Here is a 25,103-nt window from a genome sequence, read left to right as displayed (position 1 = left end):
AGTAGCCAAATTTAACTGAAGCTTTTGTAAATTCAACTAAATTGTTTAGTTTGAGTGAATCAAAATTTAGCTTCAAATAAACGAACGCTTTAGTTAAAATTAAACAACGTGTTTGTTGAACTTATACACAGCAATACCTTTCTTATCCCTTCACTCCATTCTTCTAGAATCAATAAAACAATAAAATTCTTAAATGCATTTTAAAACACTTTATTGAACTTTATCTATAAAGGGCTGGCACAAAAATGAGTTACATGAGTTTCAGAACTTTTCCGTTTTCCTCTATTATTTGAAAGCTTCTGGGTCTTGGTCGTTATATTCTCCACAGAAACCCTAATAGATCGATGGTCTTCGCGAAAGATATAATCGGGCCGATTCGAGGGGTTCGAGGCCGATTTAAATGAACTTCTTCGTGAAAGGTTTGAAAACGGGAAACGATGTATATCCATGAATAAAACCCTCTTCACGCTCGTTGCCTTCTTAGCTGAAATGATTAACAAAACATGGATACTATTTAGAATCCTATGACGAACTGTTTCCAGAAAAAAATATGACCTACCTGCTTGCTAAGCATCCGCCTTTTGCTAAAGAGAACCGGATGAATAATCTAATAATTTCTCCCGGCCGAAGCGGATGAATCTCGATAATCGTGATTCCAAACTCTTACACAAAAATATTTCATTATTGACAAAAACAACAATGAAGCTGGCGGTGGCGAGACCACTAATGCAACAAACCAAAATATTAGTTTGGTTTGGTTAGTAAAATCGTACGTTGATATTTCACCAACTGGGATCTTAGTTTGGTGGAACTGGCAGCTTTTATTGTATTTACCTAAGATTTTAGCTTATTTTCGTGTTTTTAGGTCAGAAATAAATAAACTGGATATTGGTAAAATCGAACTATGCTTTTTCTACAAAAAAACTAACACGATGGCTTGGAAGTACCAAAATCAAGTTTGTTTTCGCATAATATTTACAGGCGAAAATAACCAATACAAATGATCGTTTCAATCTAGGATTTTTGTTTTAAAACGACCAAACTCAACTTAAATACAACTAATTTTCAAGTTTGTGAGATAACAAAAAAATTGGTTGTTACAAACTGGACTGATTTTTCTCCGTGAAACGACGTGGAGCGATCAACCGAGTCAGGGATTCTGGCATCACACCGAAACTCCCGAATTACACTTTCACACGCGGAAAATTGACTGGGTGGCGTAATATCGGCCAAACCACCAGCGAAATCGTCACATAAAATTCGTTTTGAGAACGCGCAAAAAATGACAAGCGGTTAAAGTAGACACCCGTTGGCAGCAGCGCTATCAGGTATCAGGTATCAGAAGGCCGGCTCCAGAGGCACGTTATCCTCCATTTGGGACATTTGTGCCATCGCCATACATATGAGCCTATTTCATCATTTACCTGAGGGAGAATAGGACAAGGGATGGGAATAGGGAAAGGGAAAGGTGATGAAATGGGAAGGGGTGCCCTAGAAGAGGGAATGAACGCATAAGCGCAACGAGAGCTCATAGCTCATACCACAACGGGGTTAATCAGTGCCCTGAAAAGGACACTGTAAAACGCATAAGTGAAAAAGAGCCTTTAGCTCATTGGAGGTAGCTTGCGACGTCATGCGACTTTCAATATGACATAGAAAGGCACGGCATCAAAAGCATCCTCAATATTCAAGAAATCACCCAAGCAAAAACTACGTTTGAGCGAATGCTTTCTTGAAAACGTAACAACTTTGTGTAAAAGAGTCACTGTGGACATCCCAAATTGGGAGACATGTGAGTTCACATGAACAGGCATATTAGCTAGAAGAACATCACAGATGTGATAATCATCAATGCGTTTCGAGCATTTCAGAAAAAATGACGTAACCAGATAAATCTGGAACTTATTCCTTCTTTTTACAACGCACGCACCCTTTCGGGATAAAACTACAGAGTAATTTCACGTCATGAAAATACCCAATAGAAAACTACAAGAGTTCAAAACATGTTTGAAAAACTCAAATCCCTCTGGAGAAAAATATTACAAAGCCCCATTTGCTCAAGGAGATTTGAAGTAAGCAGAGCTTTTTAGTGCCCACTAAATCGATTCTATAGCTACAATCCTCGGGGTAGAAGCTAAAGATTCGTAGCTATACAAAAGACGGGTTTATCCGAAGATATTTAGAACTTGAACAGGTCCGAGTTCCATTTCGGAATACCTCTTGCGGTCCGCACAGACCGCAGAGGACAAGCTTCTTTCAAAGCAGTAGCTATGGTATACCACAATGAAGGGCGTTGTAATAACAAAACCATAATGAAACTCTCTTGGAGTAGCAATGGAAGCGAGTTATCCATAAAATGTGATCGCAACCAATTATTACAGATTCCCTAGCTTGTTGAGCAGGGACGCCGGAATACGCAAAGTTTGCGAAGGAACACTCCAAAGTGCAAAAAGGTCAAATGGAGGGTCCTCATCTGACACAGGCCAATCAGTCAACTCATGACAAATTCTGCTCATGCAGAGTTGGGTTAGGTGCAATTCTATGTTAAGTTAACCATGAACTGTACTACCTAAGTATTCCATCAAACTGAAGCATCTCAAATCAATGTTTGAGCTACTTCAGATGCGAAATATCAGCGAAAAGATGCTGAAAACAAGAGGTTGCTTGAAGGCATCCACAAGGAAAGGTTGAAACATACCGTTAACGTTATTCTAAAATATAGCATGCTCGAGGCACGACAGTTCATCTATAATGAAAAAAGCAAAGCTGGGTTCACAAGGTAACCTATACAGAAGTTACCCTACGAAAATGAACTTTTTGAAGTAGATCCACTTGGGCTACATACGCTTTTCACGCTGGAAATTGATCTGAGGTTTCCTTGCCGTAGCCACTACCCAAACTAGACAGGATTACACTCTTCACAATCACAGCACAAAAAAGAAACATCAACGACGAACCAAATCGGTGTCAATAGAAAAACGCCAATGGCGAAAACGCATTAAGCGAACCCATATAGGCAGTAATGTAAGCTAATTAACAACATTTGAATAACCCCGCCCTTATTTAGGCTCAAATTTGAGACTTAAGAAGGGCAACTGATTATCTCGGAGAAACGCAAGGTCCACTGCACCATTGCTCCGGTTAGCGCAGTAAGGGCGTAATACTGTGGAGGACGCCCTAATTCTCCACAGGCTCCGTTTGTGGTTAGGTTTTTATTAGACCCGCCCTAACCATTCATTCTTTGGCACGGTAAGCATAAAGCCGCATAACACCATGAATTAGGGGTCACCTGTTTAGTGGACTCTTACCACTGGATCAGACAGTCCGTAGTGTTATTCTTAGCCAATTGAGACAACCGCTACCGACACTACACAGCTATCTAGGCTGATCGGGAAAAGAAGTTAACATTGATGGTCAACTTCCAAACGAACCCGAACAGCCGAAATCGTCACATAAAATTCGTTTTGAGAACGCGCAAAAAATGACAAGCGGTTAAAGTAGACACCCGTTGGCAGCAGCGCTAACTTAGCCACCCACGTTTTTTTTTCTCACTGGTTTGTCAAAATTCACTTTGCTTCAACATTTATTCACAATTCAGCATTCTAATCTAAGCAAAATCAACGCGTTCACAAGCAGGGATGGCATGCTCCTCAGTGTGTGTGCGCAAGTGTGCCCTATCGCCACCTAGTGATGGCCCGAAATTTGTTCTAAGTGTTACGTCTGTTTCTCTGTGGCCAGAATATACTAGAAGTTCTTTGAAATTTGCGACAAAAATGACATCATCTTATTGGCAATTAAGAGTAATGAGTCCCAAGCGCAATAAAAGGGGGGGGGGGGGGGGGGGGTTCCAGGTATCAGGTATCAGCAGGCCGGCTCCAGAGGCACGTTATCCTCCATTTGGGACACTTGTGCCATCGCCAAAATAATAGCCTATTTCATCATCTACCTGAGGGAAAAGGAAGGAAATAAGAATAAGGAAGGGGATAAGGACAGGTAGGGAAATAGGAAAAGTACCCTGGAAGAGGATACTAACGCATAAGCGTACCACAATGGGCTCAAACTATAGACACTATAGATTCCATAGACTCGCGGAGGCGAAGACAACTGTAGCCAAACGAACTGTCAGTTCGTGTAGCCAAACGAGCATGACGTCACGATTTCAATAACGACAGTGGATTGCGTGACGTCATATACGCTCGGTACACTTTAAATTCATGGCAAAACACACTAAAATCGTATTGCTCAACCATGTCTCCGCGAGTCTATGGAATCTATAGTGTCTATAGTTCAAACAGCGCCCTCAAAAGGGCACTGTAATAACGCATAAAGCGAAAGAGAGCCTCTTTACCACAGCGGGTTAAGAACAACAGAATATCCTGAATATTCAGGTATCTGAAGTCAGTTTCACTTAATAAGTGTTGACCAAATACTCGGAAACGCAGTTGCGCAAAAACTGGACAGTTACATATCAAATGATACTGTTGTGAACGAGCATTCGTGTACCCCATGATCGGCTCGGCTCGTGTTTATCACAACGATGGATAGACGACGACGGCCGCCGCCGCCGACGACGACGACGATGACGAACATACAGCAGAACGCCATCATCTGCAGCAGCAGCCAGATGCTGCCCGCGCGCGCTCCCCGCGGTGTTACTTTTAATATGTTGTGATTAATTGTAATGTTGTGTAAATTATGTACATAGTCTGTAAATAAATGTGCATGTTTTTATTACGTAATGTCCGGGTGTGAAGTGTTTTATTCGGCCACATAAGTACATTTCCCCAGATATGAAAGATACGAAGTTCCATAATCGGATTAACAGCTATCACATGCAAATGAATCAGCTTGCTGAATATTCGCCATGTGATAGCTGAGTCGGCAGTGGCCAGTCTTTGATCAGAATGCTGTAATTCTGCTTTGACAGATTTGTAAGATACTTCGCCACCCTTTGGAGATGGCTCAGTACAATACAATTTGGAGTAACGACATGACTCCAAACTATTCCAGTATTGTCTGTGTTGAGTAGCAGTCCAGGTGTAAATCTGACGCTTTACCCAACACTTCGATATCGGAAGGGCTGGCTCAGGGCCAATGCAGTCATGTGATGCTCCAGTGCGAGCTAACTCATCAGCCAATTCATTTCCACCGATGGAAGAATGGCCAGGCTCCCATACAAGGTGAACAGCGTTTGCTGAATTCAGATCCTCGATTTGAGTTCGACAAGTGATAACTATCTTCGACCTGGAGTTGGCCAAAGCAAGTGCTTTAATAGCGGCCTGGCTATCTGAACAGAAGTAAATTACTTTGCACATTACGTGCTGTTGAAGTGCTGATTGCACTCCGCACATAAGAGCAAAGATTTCGGCCTGAAAAACGGTGCAGTGTCTACCAAGTGAGTAAGACTGATACAGCCTTAGCTCACGAGAATAAACACCAGCACCTGCTCGACCTTCGAGAAGGGAGCCATCAGTGTAACATACAATGCCGTTTGAAATACTTCTTTCCAGATATCCAGAGATCTCTTCCCGGGAAGGGAATTTCGTGGAAAATGTCCTATATGGAAAATTACAAGCAATTGTAAGATCGCTTGGAGCAAGGACAATTTTGTCCCAATTCACCAACAGTCGAAACAACGAGGTGTGTGTTGATGTGCGGTTCACATGAGTTTCCTCTAGTAGACCGAGTACCCGTAGACGGTAAGTGCAAGAAAGTGCTTCTTGTTTGAGATGAATGTGTAGTGGAGCAACGTCAAAGAGAACTTGCTGCCGTGGGAGTTGAAGAGAACGCTCCAGACATCGCCATTAAGCACATCCTTTGGAGATGGCCTAACTTTGATTGGACCGTTCTCATTTCGCCCTTTTGCCACCACACTAGACATCCATAGGCCAATATTGGCCGAACAACAGTTGTGTAGATCCATTTGATATACTTGGGTTTTAGATCCCAAGTTGTACCAAAGGTTCGCCGGCATTGTCCGAAGGCCATGCAAGCTTTCTTGATTCTGAACTCAATGTGAGGTGTCCAGGAAAGCTTGGAATCAAGAATGACTCCAACGTACTTTACCTGTTCAGTCACATCGATTTCAGAATCAAAGAGACGCAAAGGTCGAACGCCATTACGGTTTCGCCTTTCCGTAAAAAGAACAATAGATGTTTAACCCTCTAATATCCAAATTTTAAATATAATTTTTCGTCATCTAAAATCGATTTAAACATGTTTTGGAAGATGATTCTTTTTAAGAGGAAACAAACCATCATCGTTTAGCAAAAATTCAAGAGCAGTTTTCTCGCTGAAATCTCCACCAATGTTAATAAAAAATTATCACCGCACTCTGGCCACCATCTGGATAACAGTAAAATAATTTTCAAAGACGGTTTTTTGACTTAGAGGAAGAAAACTGCTTTTGAAAAATTGATGATTGATGATGACTGAATGATGGTTATTTGAGCCTTAATTCTCGATTTCGTGAGTTTCAGTTTTTGATTTTTCTAATTTTTATTTTTGAACATCCCCACACTTTTATATTTTTTCTGGAAGCCTACTTGGGGTACGGATTTTTTGAGATGTAAACATTTTGAGATTTTATGATTATTGTTGAAATATTATTATTTTAATTTTTTTTCATTTAAAATTTTATTTTCCGTGTAATTATAAGGAAAATAATTTTAGAGTGTGTTCGATTCCCTTAAACTATTAAACTAGGGTAGAATGATTTGGGAAAAATTTAAAATATATTAATTGTAACGATTCAATACAAACTAATCAATGACTTCTAAAAGGTGACTAAAACATCAATTTTTCAATGATTTTAAAAAAATGTAAATACGTTTTAAAATACACCAAAAACCATTTTGAGATATACAAAACATTCCAAAATATCAGCCAAAAATATAAAAAAATTGAATTTCCACGAAACAAAAATTACAAAAATGCGGTATAGGTCTAAAGGCGGGGTTGGGTATTAGAGGGTTAACTCGGATTAACCGAAAGGCCATATTGGCGACACCAACCCTCAACTACCTGAAGGGCGCTTTGCATCAGGTCGAAAAGCGTGGTTATACACATACCAACTAACAATGCTAGGTAGTCGTCGGCAAAACCATAAGTAGGAAAACCGCTTTTATTGAGTTGCCTCAATAGCGTATCTGCTACGAGATTCCACAAAAGCGGTGATAAGACTCCCCCTTGGGGGCATCCACAAACACTCAATTTCCTAATCCCTGCTAGACGCAATGTCGAGAAGAGATATCGGTTTTTGAGCATTTGATGAATCCAATTGGAAATCATTGGAGATATACCATGACTCCGTGCGGCTTCCAATATGGCATCGAAAGGCACATTGGCAAAGGCACCCTCGCAGTGAAGAGAATTGTCAGACAAAAGAGCCACAAAACAAGCAACAAAGAAGGTGCGACGATTATTCTTTATCCCTAATGGTGACAGATAATGACATGATCTCGAAATTTTTTGTTGCAGACAAAACAGAAGCTGAATTTGTTGCGTACTTTTCAACTCGTGAATAATCAATTATTACTAACCCAAAGTCGAAACTGTTTGATGATAGAGCTTCACCAGAGTTGCAGTGTTTACCGACTCGAAGTTACCGTTCGAAAATCGCAATGCAAGGCTTAAAAATCTCTAAACTCGTGGTGTACGATGTTAATCCCATTATTTTCAAGTTGGGACAAACTTATGTCGCATGGGTTGTTTTGTTGCAACAAATACAGGTTCCGACATTGTCATTATTGTTGCGCGATGGTTGAATTTTGATTCACTGCACCCTCGATATCTAAGAAAACACCCAAACAAGATTGCTTTTGAGCGAATGCTTTCTCGATATCGTAAACAACCCTGTGTAAAAGAGTCACAGTGGACTTACCAGATTGGTAGGCATGTTGGTTCACATGAAGAGGCACGTTGGCCAGATGAACATCACGGATGTGATGATCCACAATCCGTTCTAAGCATTTCAGAAGAAAAGAGGTCAAACTGATAGGTCTGAAACTCTTTGCTTCTTCATACGACGCACGACCCACTTTCGGAATAAACTTGACAGTAATATCCCGCCAGGATTTGACAATATACCCTGTAGCAAAACCGCAAACAAGTATTTGTTTTAAAATATGTTTGAAATGGTCAAATCCCTTCTGAAGCAAAATAGGATAAATCCTATCTGCCCCAGGAGATTTGAAAGAAGCAAAGAGTAGAATAACTAGCCACAGAAGTCCAATGTCGCGACTGTTCGTGTGACTAACATCTAGTTTACCACGCCCTTACAGCGTCAGCAACGGTACTAGAAGTGTCAAGTTAATTTTGTTTACCGTGCGGTACCCATATTCTGAACGGTTAAGGGAATCTCACAACAAACACTAAAATAAATGAAAGTTCTTGTTGTTAGAGATAATGCTTCACATTACCATCAAGTGTGTTTGTTGTCTAGCTAAATGTATAAAATAAATTAAATCTCATAATAACTTCCAGTCCCTGATCTAGACATATTTTTGTTTGTAGACGACGTGTTCCTAATTATGGACACCATAAGAAGCCGTGGTCCTAATTCTGAACACATAGTGTTACTTACTATGTACAAACACATTCTCTACGTTCGCAGTTCAGTCAAAAACGATATGTTTTGTAACGATTGGGTAATAGAGGCGCCTAATAAAATTAACACCTCAACTCTCGATTCAATATATGCTCCATAAAAGGAAAATCTATTTTGCGTTAGCCGACTGTTCAGAATATGGAGCTGTCTATAATATGGTGCTCGCACGGTACCATAACAAAAAATTCTCTACAAGATGGACACTTTAAAATAGTAGATTATTGCAATTAAAGTTTTTAAAATAATTAAATAGGAAAACTGACTACAGCGCCATTGGAGTTCTAGTGTATTTCTATTGAGCAAAGCTATTAAGTGCCCACTCAATCGATTCTATAGTTACAATACTCCGAGCCGAATCCAGGGAATCGTAACTACAAGAAAAGACATCAGGTTTATCCGAAGATGTGATATCCACACATCCAGGGAAGTGTGTGCTGAATAAGCATTCCAGAACTTCCTCATCAGAAGAAGTAAGATCGCCATTTAGCAAACGAAGTTCGTTCACTCGGAAATCCTTAGATTTCGCAAGGATTTTATTTAACCGACTGACTTCACTCAAACTGGTAACATTTGTACAAAGGTTTTTCCAGCCGGATCGTTCAACAAACCGGAGAGCTTTCCTGTAGGCGTTGCGAGCCGACCTGAAAGCCTCCGAACCAGCCGAACGTTGTCTGTTCCAATTCTTTCTACATTGTTTCCTGAGTTTCGCCAGATCAGAGTTCCACCAAGGGGTTCCTCTTGTGATCTTCACAGACCGTAGAGGACATGCTTCTTCAAAAGCTTTCATGATGAAGGTCGTTGTAGTATCAACGGCATTATCTAAATCACTTGGAGTGTCAATGGATGGTGAGTATCCATGAAATTTGGCCGCAACCAAATCAGTAAAAAAAGATCCCAGTTTGTTGACTATTCGGGAAAACTGGAGAAATTGGACGGGTACATGCACACGACAATTGACCCAAGTTAGTACAACTATACCGTCAATTCTTGAATCGCCTAACCCCTCAATATCTTTCCAGGACAAAAATTATTCTTAAAAAATTAAGTCGCACTAACCTTCATCGATGTCCGGGGGCAGCCCGCCGACGAACACCTTCCGGCTGAACCGTTCCGTCGATTCGGACCCATTCGAGTGGGGCGACGAGCGCGCCGGCGATCCGCCGAGTGCCGTCAGCTGGTGGTGGTGATGGTGATGATGATGGTGCTGTTGCTGGTGCAGGTGCGACGACGAGTGCTGGTGATGGTTGTTGCCACCGATGCCGCCGCCGCCGCCGCCGTTACCTCCGCCGATAAACCCTCCGGCATCGTCCGAAATGTGCTCGTCCAGTCCGGAAAAGAACGGTTTGCCTGGAAGAAAAACGAGAAAGAAAAATAGATTAGAACTTTGTTCGAGTCGAATGGTGCACTGCTAAGAGGACGTTACATTGCAAATCCCGGACCCGAAGCGCTTGAAGGTACTTGATGAGACACGAAATTTCCGAATCCATTTTGAAGGTTGTATGTTTTCTAATTTTCTGCGTAGAAGACTGACCGAGGAACTGCACTTCACTCAAACGTCCACTGGAATCTGGAATTTCCGTAGCAACTGAATGGTAAGTTTAAAAAATGGCAAGGCTCACTGCGACTAGCGCACGTGGATGCGCCTCGGCAGCAGATTTGAATTTTTGTAGCCGTAGTTCATCACGTTTGCCGTTGCGTGGCGCTGTGAGCGCAAGGAAGACAGTAGAGGTTGCATAAACGCCTACGCATATGCAACAGTACTTGTGCTGTGAAATCGAGCGTAGTGTACCGTAACCGTACCTAATTCCGCGTGCAAGGCGATGGTGTCTGAATGTTTTCGATCGGAAACATCCCTGTTTGAAACGAATCCGCAAAAATTAGTCAATTCGACAATGATTTTTCATAAGGGCCTAACTGACTTGATCGATTTCTCTTCGTCGACTCTCTCTTCCGCTAATAACTTGATCAAAACAAACAAAATCATTATTCTTTTTGTTTCTATAGCAACATGTTGTCGTCTTCTTCGCATTTCAACCAAAAAATCTTTGGAAAACTCAATACATATTCTGTGATAACACAAAGAGCGGATCGATGAAGAGAACTCGAAAATGTCAGTTAGGCCCAAATGAAAAATCAGTGTCGAATTTTCAAGTAACATGCCTATAATGAATACACATGTCCCTCATCGAGTACGAAGGCCATACAATTTCCGCCCATCATTGAACAACTTCCTCCCCATTAAATTTCCGTGTTGTGTTGATGTTCGTTCACCTTCCGGCTGAGATGGCGAATCCGGAATAAGGCAAACAACGATTTTTATAAATACAAATTGCCGACGTGTAATTATGGTTGTAATTATTTTAATTACACGCATCGTGGTCTTGTCCTACTAGTACAATTTCCCCATCTGTAGTGGAGTGGTAAAACGCCCCCATTCCAGGGAATGAATGGTCTTTTATTTCTTTTTGGTTTCTGAGCCTTCGGTAAATGCTTTCCTCATTTGCCATCGTTACATAAACACCATTCCAGGACGTCTTTGCGAACTGTATCCCATTATTGGTTTGTTTTAAGGCTCAAATAACCATCATTCAGTTATCAGCAATCATCAATTATTCAAAAGCAGTTTTCTTCCTCTAAGTCACAAAACCATCATTGAAAATTATTTCACTGTTATCCAGATGGTGGCCAGAGTGCAGTGATATTTTTTTATTAACATTGGTTGAGATTTCAACGAGAAAACTGCTTTTGAGTTTTTGCTAAACGATGATGGTTTGTTTCCTCTTAAATAATCTTTCGGTCTTTTAGAGTGTTGAGTAAACAGGGAACTCAATTCCATAGGCTTAATGTGTCTGGCGTTAAAAAAATGTTCAAGCACATCTGAGTCTGTGTCAAAAACTATAAGGATTCCAAATGTATGCATGGGAAAACTCCCAGATGATAAGCAACGTTTGGATTGCCCCAATTTTGGTGTATCAAATTAGGCTTCATTCGTTACTCGTTGGCACCATCTTCACAAAAAGCCCACAACTGATACCACCGAAACTTTTGGCCCACCCGTTGTCGTTGAACCACGTTGAACGATAGCACCCATTTAATTCAACAAAATTCCCATAAAATCGTTCGACACACCGCAGGACAATTTTCCCATAGCCATGTGGTTTCACTCAACGAGTCACATTTTCCTGAATCATCATTTCCATTTCACTGCGAGCGAACCCATCATCAAGCCGGGTACTCAAGCACGCTCAGCCCACACACACACACACACTACCTGCTACCTATATCCTCCGGAACCTGTTTACGACCTCCCCGAGAGTTTATATCGAGGAGAGTGCCGTAAAACATGACACACACTCGGCCGGCCTCAGCTGCCGCGCCGAGGAGACCCATTCGTTAGATTCAATTTACACAGTTGTAGGTACTTGTGGAAGCACTCGCAATGATGGTAATCAATTACACGATTCGCACCTACTGCCTCCGCCCCCCAACCGACTACCGACCGACCGACATAAAACGTTAATATAACTGCGACTCTATAGTGGCCCCCTCCCTACCGCAACCGCGGCGGTATCATTTAGAATTATTATAATCCATCGCGAAAAGTCAATAAAAGGGTCCTCGATATAGAAACGAGCAATGCGAGTGCCTCTTTATGCTGCCGTGGAATTTCCCAACCATGACGATTGCTGGTGCCATAACCCCATCAGCCACATTACGTGGTTATAACCCAGAGCTGCGCAATATCATTTCTGTCAATTGACTACCGTCACCATTACTGGAGGCCGATCACTGTCAGAACGATAAAAACGAGCTGTTTTTGCGTTATCCGAAAAATTTGCTCCTGCGATTTATTCAGGGACTCCTTTAAGAATTCCTCTACACACTTAAATTAAATCGCCGACCTCAGCAAATGGATTGCCGAGAATCCAACAGCCCAGAATCCGGTAATAATTTTCACTGAATCTCGGTAAAAGTTTTACCGAGATGTCGTTAAAACTTTGCCGAGATCTCGGTAATCCAACTTTTTACCGAGATCTCGGCAAAGTTCACCGAGACTCGGTAATGGTTTACCGAAATCTCGGTAAAAATTTTACCGAGAATCAGTAAATATTTTACCGAGATATCAGCTGTTGGATTCTCGGTAAACCGTTTACCGAGATCAATTTCTGAATTTAAGTGTGTAGGAATATCTCTATCGATTTTTCCAGGGTTTTCTGAAGACATTTCCTTTATGGATTCATCGAGATATTTCTTCAATGAACTTCTCTTAGGATTCCTCCAGGCAGTCCTGATGGGGTTTCACCGTTTCCCTAGTAATTTCTGCAGAGATTCCTCCAGCAAACCCTCCTAGCAGTTCTGTAGGGGTTCCTCTTGGAATTTCTCCTGACATTCTTGCTGGAATTCTTTCGAGCAATCTTACTGGGATTCCTCCAGAAATTTATCCTCCGATTCCTACAGTGGCTTCGTCATAGATTTCTCCGAAATACCTCTATCGATTCTTCCAGGGATTTCTCTAGGCATTCCTCCTGGTACATTTTCAAGGAACTTCTTTTGGGATTCCTCCAGGCATTCCTGTTAGGATATCTCTAGTAATACCCCATATTCCGACTATGCTATCTCCAGGCACAGAGAACAGACATCCAGGCTAGAACAAATTTCATTCGGAAAATTGTGTAAGGATTTGAATCTTTACTTGAGTAAGGTTGCAAACCAATACACGATGACAACACTAACGCCACCAAACACCATATTGCCACAGTCAGTGGTGAATTGAAACATTTCATGTGGTGAATTAAATTTGTATGGGAAATTAACCGATTGCAGCGCCACGCTATTGCCACTTGTGTTGCCGATTTCAAATGGCCGTTAAATTCCTTACACAGTTTCGGAACTGGACTTGGATGTCTATTCTCTGTGCTCCAGGCATTCTTTTTGTCATTCTTCTAGAGATTTATGTTTGGATTCCTTTAGCTACAATTCCTGGAGGAAGGACAAGAGGAGTTTATGAGACATTTCTAGAGTACTCCATGAATAAAATCTTTGTAAAAATTTCTGGATGAGTCCTTAGAAAAATTCCTGGAAAAATTACCAAAGGCATTTCTGGAAGTATCCTAGGAAGATTGCCCGGAAGAATCCCATCAAGAATGCCAGGAGAAATCCTTTGAGGGATTCTTGTAGGTATCACAGACAGAACTTATGGAGGAGTCTTGGGAGGAATTGCTGAAAGAATTACAGCAGGAAACCCTGCTGGAGTTCCTGAATGAAGATCAAAGGAAGTACCTTGAGGAATTCCATGATAAATTTTTGAAGAAACTCTAGCTTAGGATTCCCAGGGTAATATTTCTGGAGGAAACACCGAAGGCACTTCTGGAAGATTCCGAGAAAGATTGCCTTGAATAATCCCAGCAAGAGTTTTTGAAGGAACCCCAGGAGAAATTCTCAGAAGAATCCCTATATGAATTCCGAGTCCTAAGATTTATTACTGGAAGTATCACAGCAGGAATCACTTGAGGAATCCAGCAGGAGTTCATGGAGGAAGGCCATGGAGGATTTCCATGAGAACTTTATGGGGGAATCACCGACGGGAGTTTCTAGAATAATCTTAGGAAAAAAATTGGAGAAATTCTAAGAAGGATTTTGGGATTAATCAGCAGAAACACCTGGGGAAATATCTAGAGAAGTCCCTGAAAGAACCGGTAAAGGTATTCTGGAGGAATCCATAGAGAAGGCCCTAAAATAATCGCGGAAGGAGTTTCTGAAGGAATCTCAGGAAGATTTCCCGGAAGAGCTTCAGCAAGTGTTACAAGTTTTATTTTTGTGTTACGTGTTCTATTTTAATCTGGTAATATTTCCCTAAGAGAAATGCACATTTATAGTGCTCTGGAGTAATCGAGCATTTTGAGATATCATCTGTCTCTTATTGATGGCCTACATTTAGGTCATTTCGGGCTCTGAAATTAACTATAAGACTTCCCTAACAGATACATCAAAGTGTAGACGTCGTATAATTAAATTTGATTCAGAATGCCCCTTAGGATTAAAAATTCCTAGACAAAACTCAAGCTATGAAATCAACTAATGCTGCGAACTAAAGGCAACCTGCCAGAGAAAATACGATTACAGGATTGGCTGATGGACCAACAACAATTATGAAACCTCGTCATCCTGTCATCGGAAATTGTTATCCACTAGGGTAACAGGGCAAAATCTATGTTATGTGTTGTATATGTCGGGTCGGTATGTGATGTCCTAATTTATTACGCATTTGTAGTGTTCCACTCCAGTGTTATATTTTTAATGTGCATTTGTAGTGCTTCATTATTTTTTCGTAATACAAGAATGACAGGATAAATTCCTATAGGAATCACTGCAAGAATTCCTGGAGGTATCATAGTTAGAATTTCTGGAGGAAGAATTGCTGGAAGAATCGCACTAGAAGTTGTTTGAGGAATCATTAGAAGAGGGCCAAGATGTGTTTCTGCAGGAATTCCATGAGGAATTTCTGGAGCAATCATTGGATATAATATCTGGAAGAATTAACGAATGAGTTCTTGGAGAAATCTTTGGAAGAACAATCGCAGGATTTTTTTTGCAAGAATTCCAGGGAGTTTGCCCGGAAGGAAGCCAGGAGAAAACACTTGAAGAATCCCAGGATTTCTCAAGTAACGCAGTTAGAATTTCTGGAGGAGTCCTAGCAAGAATAGATGGAATACCCGCAGGAAGAATTGCTTGAGGAATCCCAGTTGAAATTTCTGGAGGAAGGAAACAAAAGCGCCCGGAGGGATCCCACGAGAAATTACTGGAGGAATCATCGGAGGATCTTCTGGAAGAATCTCACAAATATCGCCATGAATAATCCCAGTGAGAATTCCTGAGGAAATCGCACGAGAAATCTTTAGAGAAATCCCTTTAAGAGCTCCTGATGAAATGCATTCAGTAGAAGTTTCTGGAGGAGTCCTAGGACAAATGAAAGAACAACAGTTGTAATTCCTTGATGGATCTTAGCTGAAATTTCTGGATAAAATCACTGAAGAAGTTCCTGGAGGAATCACCGGTGGAACTACTGAAATAATCTCAAGAAGATTGTCTTGAATGATCCCACCAAGAATTTTTGGAGGAATTTCTGGAGGAGTTCCTAGAACTTTGGGTGGTATCATAGAATAAATTTCTAGAGGAATACTAGTAGAAATTGCTACAGGAATATCTACACAATTATTAGAGAAACCCCATATCAGGAATGCTGGGGGAATCTTAAGATAAGCTCCTTGAATAAACACCTAGAGGAATACCTACAGTTCTCCATGGAAGAATCGGTAGAGGTATTCTGGAGGAATCTATGGAGGAGTCCCTGGTGGAATCGCAGGAGACATTTCTGGATGAATCTCAGAAAGATTTCCCGAAAGTATTGCTGTAAGTATACCAGGAAAAATCCCAAGAGGAATCCAACGAAGTATGCTTGGAAATTCCCCGCCCCAGTTAGAATTTCTTGAGGGGTCCTAGTAGGAATTGCTTGAGGAATCCCTGCCGGAATACATGGAGCAAGGCCAATATTAGTTCCATGAGGACTTTCTGGAAGAGCCCCTGGATGAAATCTTAGGAGGAAGTCCTGGATAAATCCTTGAAGAAATCACTGGAAGAATCACCGAAGGGATTTCTGGAAAAATACTAGGAAGATTGCCAGGTACCTGATAAAGAACACGAGAGCCCGATGGATAACACTCTACATGGATTGCAGTCCGAAATATCACAGGAGAAATCTCAAGGATTTCAGATGGAATCTCGAAGGATTTTCAAGAGGAATCCCCGAAGAAATTTCACGAGAAATCCACGAAAAAAACTCCAGGAGGAATCCCAGAATATGAGTTCTAGTAGAGAGGTGGGAGAAAGTACATAGAAAGATACAAAGTAGGAGGAAATGGACGAGTTAGGGATTGAATCCAGGGTCTTCTGCATACGAACAAGAAGCAGTAGCCACTAGATCACCAAGCCCATCGTCATATATGTTTTCGTTATTAAAGAGATGTGATTACAATAAATTTGATAGTTCTATTTTTTCTGTAAAGTTCTTGATAGGTTCCCAGGACAAACTATTTGCAGTTTATATTATAATCAAATACAATTTGCTACACATGTTTGTTTCCAAAGTGAATTTATGGCATATAAGGACGGAAGCACTCCTACACATCTCCTTCTTGCTCCTGGAACAACACTGTATAGTTAAGCAATAAATTCAATTCTGTTTCATACGTGCTCGGTTCTAAATTATCGCCATCCATAACTGTGTGTGCGGTTCTGGAATCTAACCTACCACAGAGCAATAAATAACATTTTTCTAATTAGAACACCGCAGTTTATTTTGTACCCCCTCTCCATCCTATCAAAATCAACCTCCACCACCACTTTTCAGACCAAGCGTTCGTTTGGAAACGTTTTATCTCGTTCGGTGGCGGGGCGGGAATGTATGTCCGTTAACACATTTTTTTTCTCTCCGTGGTTTTATTTCTATTAGAGCTCTCCCCAACTGACCACTTTTCACCTGATTTCTAAAATCATACTTGCACACTGGAAAGCGCACTGCCATCCAACTGGGTTAATATTTTTGCACTATTTTATCTGGTTAATGTACAAACGTTTCTCGTCGTAGTTTTTTCTCGTTTGTTCTGGTTTTTCTCAAACACACTGGCTCACCCTGGTCCCCGCACGCCGTTTCGATGAAACCGGACGGCGGTATCTTTTTCGCTTTTTAAAAGCTTGGAAAACTAAGCTCCTGTCAGCGCAGCGTGCACTGCACACTCACACACGCTGTCCAGTTCCCTAGCAATTGACCAGATCCAGCTTTTACCCCGTGTTTCCCTTCTGAAAGGAATATAGGGTAAGTGTACCAAGTATGGGCGGGCCCTATGTCGACAGATTTCTCAATGTGTTTTTTCTAGAGAATATTTCAAGAACATCTTGCAAAATTACGGGAACTTTTCAAAAGTTTCAACACTTTTTTTATAAATCTAAGTGTTTTGGGAAACTTACTGAAAATTGATGATATTCCAAAAGAAACCAGGAACTCAAAACCAGGAACAACGTTTTTGACTTAAAAAAAAGCCGGGAATTTTATTAATTTTTTTTGCAATTCAGTATCATAATTTACATTTTATATAACTCATTTTGGTATCATAATGGCTAATTTTTCCGAACTGGTTCATTATGCAACTGAAATGATTTGAATGATGAAAAATAAGTGTATAATGATCATAATGCAACTCATTTGAGATGCATTATGAACATTATGCAACTGAAATGGGTTGCATTATGAAAAAAATCATTGCATAAAATTTTGTATGGAACTCGTTGCAAATCTCGATTTTTTCAGCACTCTTCTTATTTATCCAACTCGGCAAGCCTCGTTGGATAAATGTACGACTCGTGATGAAAAAATCAACTTTTTGCAACTCGTTACATAAATAACTATTATTTTTTGCCATTTCAATAATCTGAGTTGTTTCTGATAATTACTGAAAATCAATGGTAAGTATTTCGAAAACAACCGGGAAATCTAAAAAAAGTGATAAACGTTTTTAAATATAGGACAAAAACGTTTTTTTTTAAATTTTTTTCTTCTATATGTATACAGGGGAGGCCAAAAGGTTTGGGATAGGTAACGTTTTTTCTTTCACAAAAATGTTCAACATGCTGTAACTTTTCATAGAGTACATCAAACATTCTCAAATTTTGACTGTTTGTCAACCTATAATATGTACATCACTGGTACAAATTTGGGCTCGATTGGTTAATCTTTCGCGAAGGTAGAACCGTTCTCATAAAATACAATTTTTAGGCTACCCATTTTTGAACTGTCATATCTCCGAAACCAGTGAACCAAATTGAATAAAATATGCGACATCATAAAATATAATATTATCTCATGACGAATAAAATTATACCGGTTTGACATTTTCACCCATATAACGGAAAATTACAATACCACAATACCACACAAATATTACTAAATGTGTTCTTCCTTTAATCCAAATAGGCTCTAATATATCTAATTAGAGGTATCTTGAGAACAGAAATAAAATTTCTTTGGATATCAAAACTAAAGTTTAATGACATTAATGTAAAAAAATTACATATTTTCGAGAAAAATCCAAAACGTGATAACTTTTTTAAATGTTTAAAAAGAATCTTTGTTTTAATAACTTGAGAAGCACTATTATATTGTTGATAAACGTTCAAAATTTCTTTGAAATCGGTTCACTAGTTTCTGAGATATGACAGTTCAAAAATAAGCTTACTGAAAAATGGTGTTTTTCGAAAACGGTTCTAGCTTCCGTAAAGATTATCCAATCGGGCTCAAATTTGTACCAATGAAGCAAATATAATAGGTTGACAAGCAGTCAAAATTTGAGAATGGTTGATGCACTCTAGGAAAAGTTACAGCATATTAAACTTTTTTGTGAAAGAAAAAAATGTTGCCTATCCCAAACATTTTGGTCATCCCCTGTACTTCGATTTAGTGGACATTTCATTTTTTTGAAACGTCTATAAAATCGAATCTTACATAAAATCGAATAAATGTATACCAAACCATATAAAAACTGCATGACAACTGAATTCTCGTTAAAAGGCTCGGAGTTTTTGGAAGTAGTAATTCTCACTAACTTGTTACGATCGAAATCTTTTGTGTCCAATCTTCTGTCTCCAATATATGGTTGACTCGAAAACCAATATTGTGAACAATGGACATGTACACAATAATGTTTTTTGATAAAATGTCACAAAAAAAATCAATAAGTAAAAATGTCTCCGAGGATTTTCTCTGAAATTCCTTTACGAATTGCTCAAAAAAATCTTCACGAATTGCTTCAGAAATTCCAACATGGATCCCTTCTGAAATTCCTCCGGGGGTTCTTTTGGAAATTTAGAGATTTGTGACAAGCGCTTGATAGAGCGTGGTTACTGGTAGTGCTGTATTTGCCGAACGATCTTTTTCTACGAGTAGTGTAGGTTTGTACCGCTGTTTTGTCGGTCTCGGCCTTTTGTTGCAATTCTGCGGTGTTAAATGGAATTCTCAACTTTATTACGACGGTCTCCGAAGAAAACTTTCTAAATCAAATCATCATGTTATAGATTATATCAGAAAATATTCTATATGTTCTTCCAGAAGTGTCACAAAGAAATTGTTTCACCAATTCCTCCCTTGATTTTCCACAAATTATTTCAGAGATTGTTTGAGAAATTCGCCCAGGGATACTTTAGAAATTCCTTCGTATCTTTATTCAGAAATTTCTCCAGGCATTTGTTTGGATTATATGCTGGAGAATCTATCATTATTTTTAAAGAAAATCTTCTTAAAATTTTTCTAAAAAAATATTTTGGAAATTATCCGAATATTCGGCCGAAAATTATTCCAAAAATTCTTCCATGGATGCATTCAAAAATTTTCTTTAGGTATTTGTTAAGAAACTCCTCCTATTCTAAAAATTCCTCCATTTTTTGTCAAAAATTAGGCCTTAATTGGTGCAAACATTCCTACAGGGATTCTTTGAAAAGTTCGTTCAGGGATTTTGTCAGGAATTTCTTTGAACATTTATTTAGAAATTTCTCCAGAGATTCCATCAATAAACTTTCAGTTATGCCTTCAGAGGAGTGTTCAAGGTGTGCCTTCGGAGTCAGTTTGGCTTTCTATTCCGCACCACCATTACTTGTCCTGTGGCTTAGTTGGTTGAAGCGCCGATCTAGCGAATACGGAGCCGTGGGTTCGAATTCCACCAGTACGCGATTTTTTTTTTCACAAATTTCATCTCCCAAATTGTCAATTAGCAACATTACGTGCCTTCTAATTACAAGTGTTTGCAGTATGCCTTCAGAAGCTATTCCAGAGTTTTTCAGAAAATGTTGCAAAAGTTCCTTAAAAAAATTGTACTGGGGTTACTTCGGAAATTTTTCCGAGGATTCCACCAGAAATTCCCATAGCAACTTCCAATTTCTTCGGCAATTCCGCAAGCGATTACTCAGAAGCTTAACAAAGAGTTGTATGAGAAAGTTGTGTATGAGTTTTTGCAGGAATTCCTCCAGTGATTTCTTTAGGAAATCTTTCAAATATTTACCCTATTTTTTCGGAACTTTTCTAGATTTTTTTCCATTCCTTTAAGCATTCTCTCAAACGATCCTCCAAGGATTTATTCCACAACTTTTTCCGGGGTTTACATTAAAAATAACTCCAGGGTTGTTGTTTTTGAAAACCTGGATTTCCGTCAGAAAATCTTCCTGGAATTTCTTTAGAAGTCCTCTCCAGAGATTCTTTTTGAAAAATTGTGAGATCCATTTAGGAATTTTCTGCAAGGATTCTTGTAGAAACTGCCCTAGGGGTTCCTTCACATTTTTTTCGTGGGACTCTTTCTGTAGATCTCTCATGGCTTCTATTATAAAATTGGCTAATAATTTCTTCACAAATTTCTCCAAGAATTACTTTGAAAAAAGTTCCACGGGTTTTTTTTTTATAATCCTTTCATGGACCCTTGCTGAAATTCATTCTAGTATTCATTTGAAAAATCTGTCACGAGTTCCTGAAAAAAAAGCTTCGAAGGATTCTTTAAGAAATTCTTTCTGGTTCTCCTCTTAAAACTCCTCTTAGGTTTAGTTTAAAAAATCATCTAGGAAATCATTAAGAAGTTAAATCAGATTTTTTTTTTCAAAAAATCTTCTAAGGATCCCTTTAGACTTTAGCAATTTCTCCAAGAAATAAGAAACTCTTGCTTGGATAGCTTCCAAAAATGTTGCATAGATTCCTGAGGAGAATACTTCAAGAATTCTTTTTGAAAAATCTTGCATAGATTGTTTCAGAAACTCATCTACGTATTTCTTCAGATTTTTTCATACAGATTCCTCCAGAATTTTTTCAAATCATTCATCTAAAAAAGCTTCCATGAACTTTATCAAAAATACTCCATGTTTTTTTAGATAATGATTCACGGATACGTTAAGAACTCAAAAGACCTTCAAAACTTTCTCAGAAAGATTTTAAAGATTTTTCCCAAGGATTGCTTTTGAAATTCTACAAGAGATTATAATGAAAATTCCCACGATTTCTTCACATTCCTTCAGATATTCTTTCAAGACATTTCTCTTCCAGAAATTGCGCCATGGCTTCTTTAAGAAAATTTTAGAAAATCCTCCAAGGATTTCTTCAGATATGTTTCCACAGATTCTTTTAGAGATTCTTATAAGGATTCTAACGGAAATTAATACAAAAATTTCATCAGAAATTTCGCTGGGTATTCCTCTATGTATTTTCTTAGGAATTCATCCAGGATTACCTCCAAGCTTATCTCTAGGGATTGCTCTATGGATTCCTCCAGGAATTCAGTAAAACAATTGTTTTAACTCCTATTCCCAGAAGCAAGCATGGGAAAACTCATTCGCTCACCCGAATGCCGGCGATGCAAAATAGCAAAAAGAACGCCAACAACCCAATACTGAGTGAGAGCGCGGCGCATTAAGAACGAACGCAACACGAACGGCTCGCAACCGACGCCACCGAAGCGAATCAGGAGATAAACAAATAGAGAGCGAAATGAATCAGCTTGCATCGGTGTATACGAAAAGAACGTTCGCTCTCTCAACTACCGAGTGGCATTCAGCTGATTGAATCAAAACGCACTCACTGATTCAATTCCCAGTACTGAATGCTTCCACTGAACGCTAAATGAACGTTCCAACATGAATGCTCTCGCACCCGACTCTGAACGCAAACATTCGTTCAATCTTGGTTCGTTCGCCTTCGGCACTCAGATTCGGTAGCGATTCATTCGGCCGTCGTTGCTTGCGTCGCCCGGTGCTCGGCGATTAGAAAGAATGCGCAATGAAAGTGGAAAGATTTCGCTTGGCTGGGGGAGAAGCACACTCGCATCAGATTGTGCGTGGATGTGATTGAGGGATACGCAATAAATGAATGATTTTTTCCCATACTTGCCCAGAAGAAGGTTAAATAAATATAACCGAAACGTCGGATGTAGGAGCAAAAAAGCCTTTTGCTACCCACTCAGACTGCCAAAGCCGAGAAATTCCTATGGTCTGTAGAATCCACAGTCGTAAAATCAAACATTGTTTATAATTTTTATTAGGGGATATCTCCAGGATTTTTTTTTCATTAATACCTCAAGAGGTATTGGATATTCCACCAGGGATTTCAGGTATTCTTCCAGTAATTTCTTCAGAAAATCCATCTATGGACTCTTAAAATATTCCTGTTTTTTGTTTCAGAAATTCGTTCAAGAATTTATTTTGATTTTTTTTTTCAATTTTTTTTCCGATTCCTTTCTTCAGCGATACTCTAATATCGTAGACTTTTTCAATATACCTAGAGTTACTTGAGAAATATCAGCAGGGATTTCTTAAAACGTTGTTCCATGTATTCTTTCAGGAATTGTTCAAGGTGTTCCTTCAGAGACTCCTCCAGGAATTCATCTATGGGAATGTGCTAGTAAAAGGGCACTGAAATCGGAGAAGCTTATCTAACTAGCTCTGATTTCACCATGCCAGAACTGGAAATAATTTATCACACTGCTTATCAGTAATCTGTCGAATAAATACAATGACCTTCTTATGGAATTTGCTACACATTTTGGAATTCAATCAGCTGAGTACAGGTCGGACTCGATTATCCGGAGTCGGATTCTCTGGGGGCGGAATGCTCTCTATAAAGCTGAAATGGTGATATTTTGGCAAACCAACTTTGATCAGTCACCAGTCAACATTGCAGCTTCTTACAGCATTCCGTTTGCGAGATATTATTTTGGGAAGCGCCACAACCCGACTCTGGATAATCAAGTTCAACCTGTACATACCAAGATAGTATAGAACATCCACCAAAGACATCTGGAATACATTACAATTCTCGGTGAGGATGTCATAGGAAATCATTAAAGAATTTTTTAAGAAAGCTTTGAGAAAAAGTCTGATGAATGGACAGTTATACACTGCTCATCGTGATCATCGACAAAGCGAGATATTTATAATAAAAATGAGGTCAGAAAGCAAGTATGAGATTAGGGTAAATACATAGACCTAAGTATGTCACGAGGTGTGCTTTGACGCTATAATAGGTGCTCCATAAAACAATTTATTGATATGAAGTGCTCCGCGTGTCAAAAGGCTGAAAACCCCTGCGTTATAAGTCACCATAATACAAACTGCCTGTTTAAACTGATTGAAACTTACTGAAAATTAATGAAATTCCTAAAATAATCGGAAATTCTAAAAGTGATCAACGTTTTTGGATGCAAAAAAACGAGATATTTTTATTTTATTTTTCATTAAATTTGATTGAGCATAAGCAACAAACTTCTTAAAAATCAAATATGTTTTTCGTAAACATCAACTATTTATCTTAAATCTATTTTTTTCTGAAACTGACTGGAAATTATTGATATCCTATAGACGATCGGGAACCATGTTCAACGTTTTTAAATTTAGGAAACATATTTTATTGATTTTTTTTTTATTTTTTTAATTTTTTTTTTCTAGGTATCACATTGCTGTTATACTATACTCAGTTGTATTTGAGATGCCATTTGAATGTAATTAGTTTTCTATCGAAGACTTTTGAACTGTTTGGAAGACAACTAATCAATTCCGTTGGGCGTGAAGTGGAAGACGAGGTGCAAATGTAGGCACAATTTTTAAAAAAAATTGTCTGGCATAGTTTTCAAAAAAAAAAAAAAACAGTGAGCATTTTGAAATACTAAAATTGTGAAATTTCAATAAATGTTTCAAAACTAATTTTGAAACCTTCATAAATCTATCATCAATGCCACCATTTTGCATCCTCACCCTATCTTATAACAGTATCGAATCAACCCTAGCGGACATGAACGAGAATAGAGAAAAAAAAAGCTCGCCGGACATGCTTCGAAGTCCGCGCGCCGGAGATACAACTTTCATTTGCCCACGGAAGCCCGAAACTTGTTATATCCTGGTGCGCTAAATTTCAGTTGACAGTTTTAGCTGCTATCTGGAACCATTTCACCCTCTCAATCCCTCTCTCGTGTCTGACACCCCGCCACCCCTTCGAGGCGAGAGATACAGAAAGAGAGAGACACCGAACATATGCATTTGCCACCACCCGCGAATATGCGACCAAAAAGCTGCCGGACCAACCACCACCACAGAACTGTAGTAGTGTGGACTGGATTTTATTACACTCGTTTTTAGTTGTTTATCGTTTTCGGTATTACGACCAACGACCAACGACTATCATAGTATTAGGAGAGGGACAACGCGCGCTGCTGGCTTGGTGAGGGGAAGGACAGAACCGATTCTGATCCTGCTAATACTCCACGGTTGCCACCGATGCCCACCGTCCGACGGCCACTAGGTGGCGGTGAGTGGCAGTGGTAAATTTAATTTAGTAAAAACATAGTGGGTCATTTTGGGCCACCTCCGCTACCATCCCTGGTCGACGACCGTCGCGTCATCCGTGGTTCGGTTCAACAGGGGG

General features: G+C 39.5%; 1 protein-coding gene across 2 annotated transcripts in view; it reads right to left on the bottom strand.

Annotated features, from left to right (window-relative positions):
* Window positions 1–25,103, bottom strand: part of LOC109417328 (uncharacterized protein DDB_G0283357-like) — a 1,264,336-nt gene that overhangs the window by 55,557 nt on the left and 1,183,676 nt on the right. For both annotated transcript variants that reach the window (XM_062847080.1, XM_062847079.1), the window contains exon 6: window positions 9,665–9,955. In XM_062847080.1, the coding sequence (XP_062703064.1) occupies window positions 9,665–9,955 (291 nt within the window). The remainder of the gene's footprint in view (window positions 1–9,664; window positions 9,956–25,103) is intronic.

This window comes from Aedes albopictus, chromosome 1, assembly GCF_035046485.1.
Source record: "Aedes albopictus strain Foshan chromosome 1, AalbF5, whole genome shotgun sequence".
NCBI classification, from domain to species: Eukaryota; Metazoa; Arthropoda; class Insecta; order Diptera; family Culicidae; genus Aedes; species Aedes albopictus.
The sequence above is the reverse complement of the archived record's forward strand: the minus strand, read 5'-3'. Positions and strand labels throughout refer to the sequence as shown.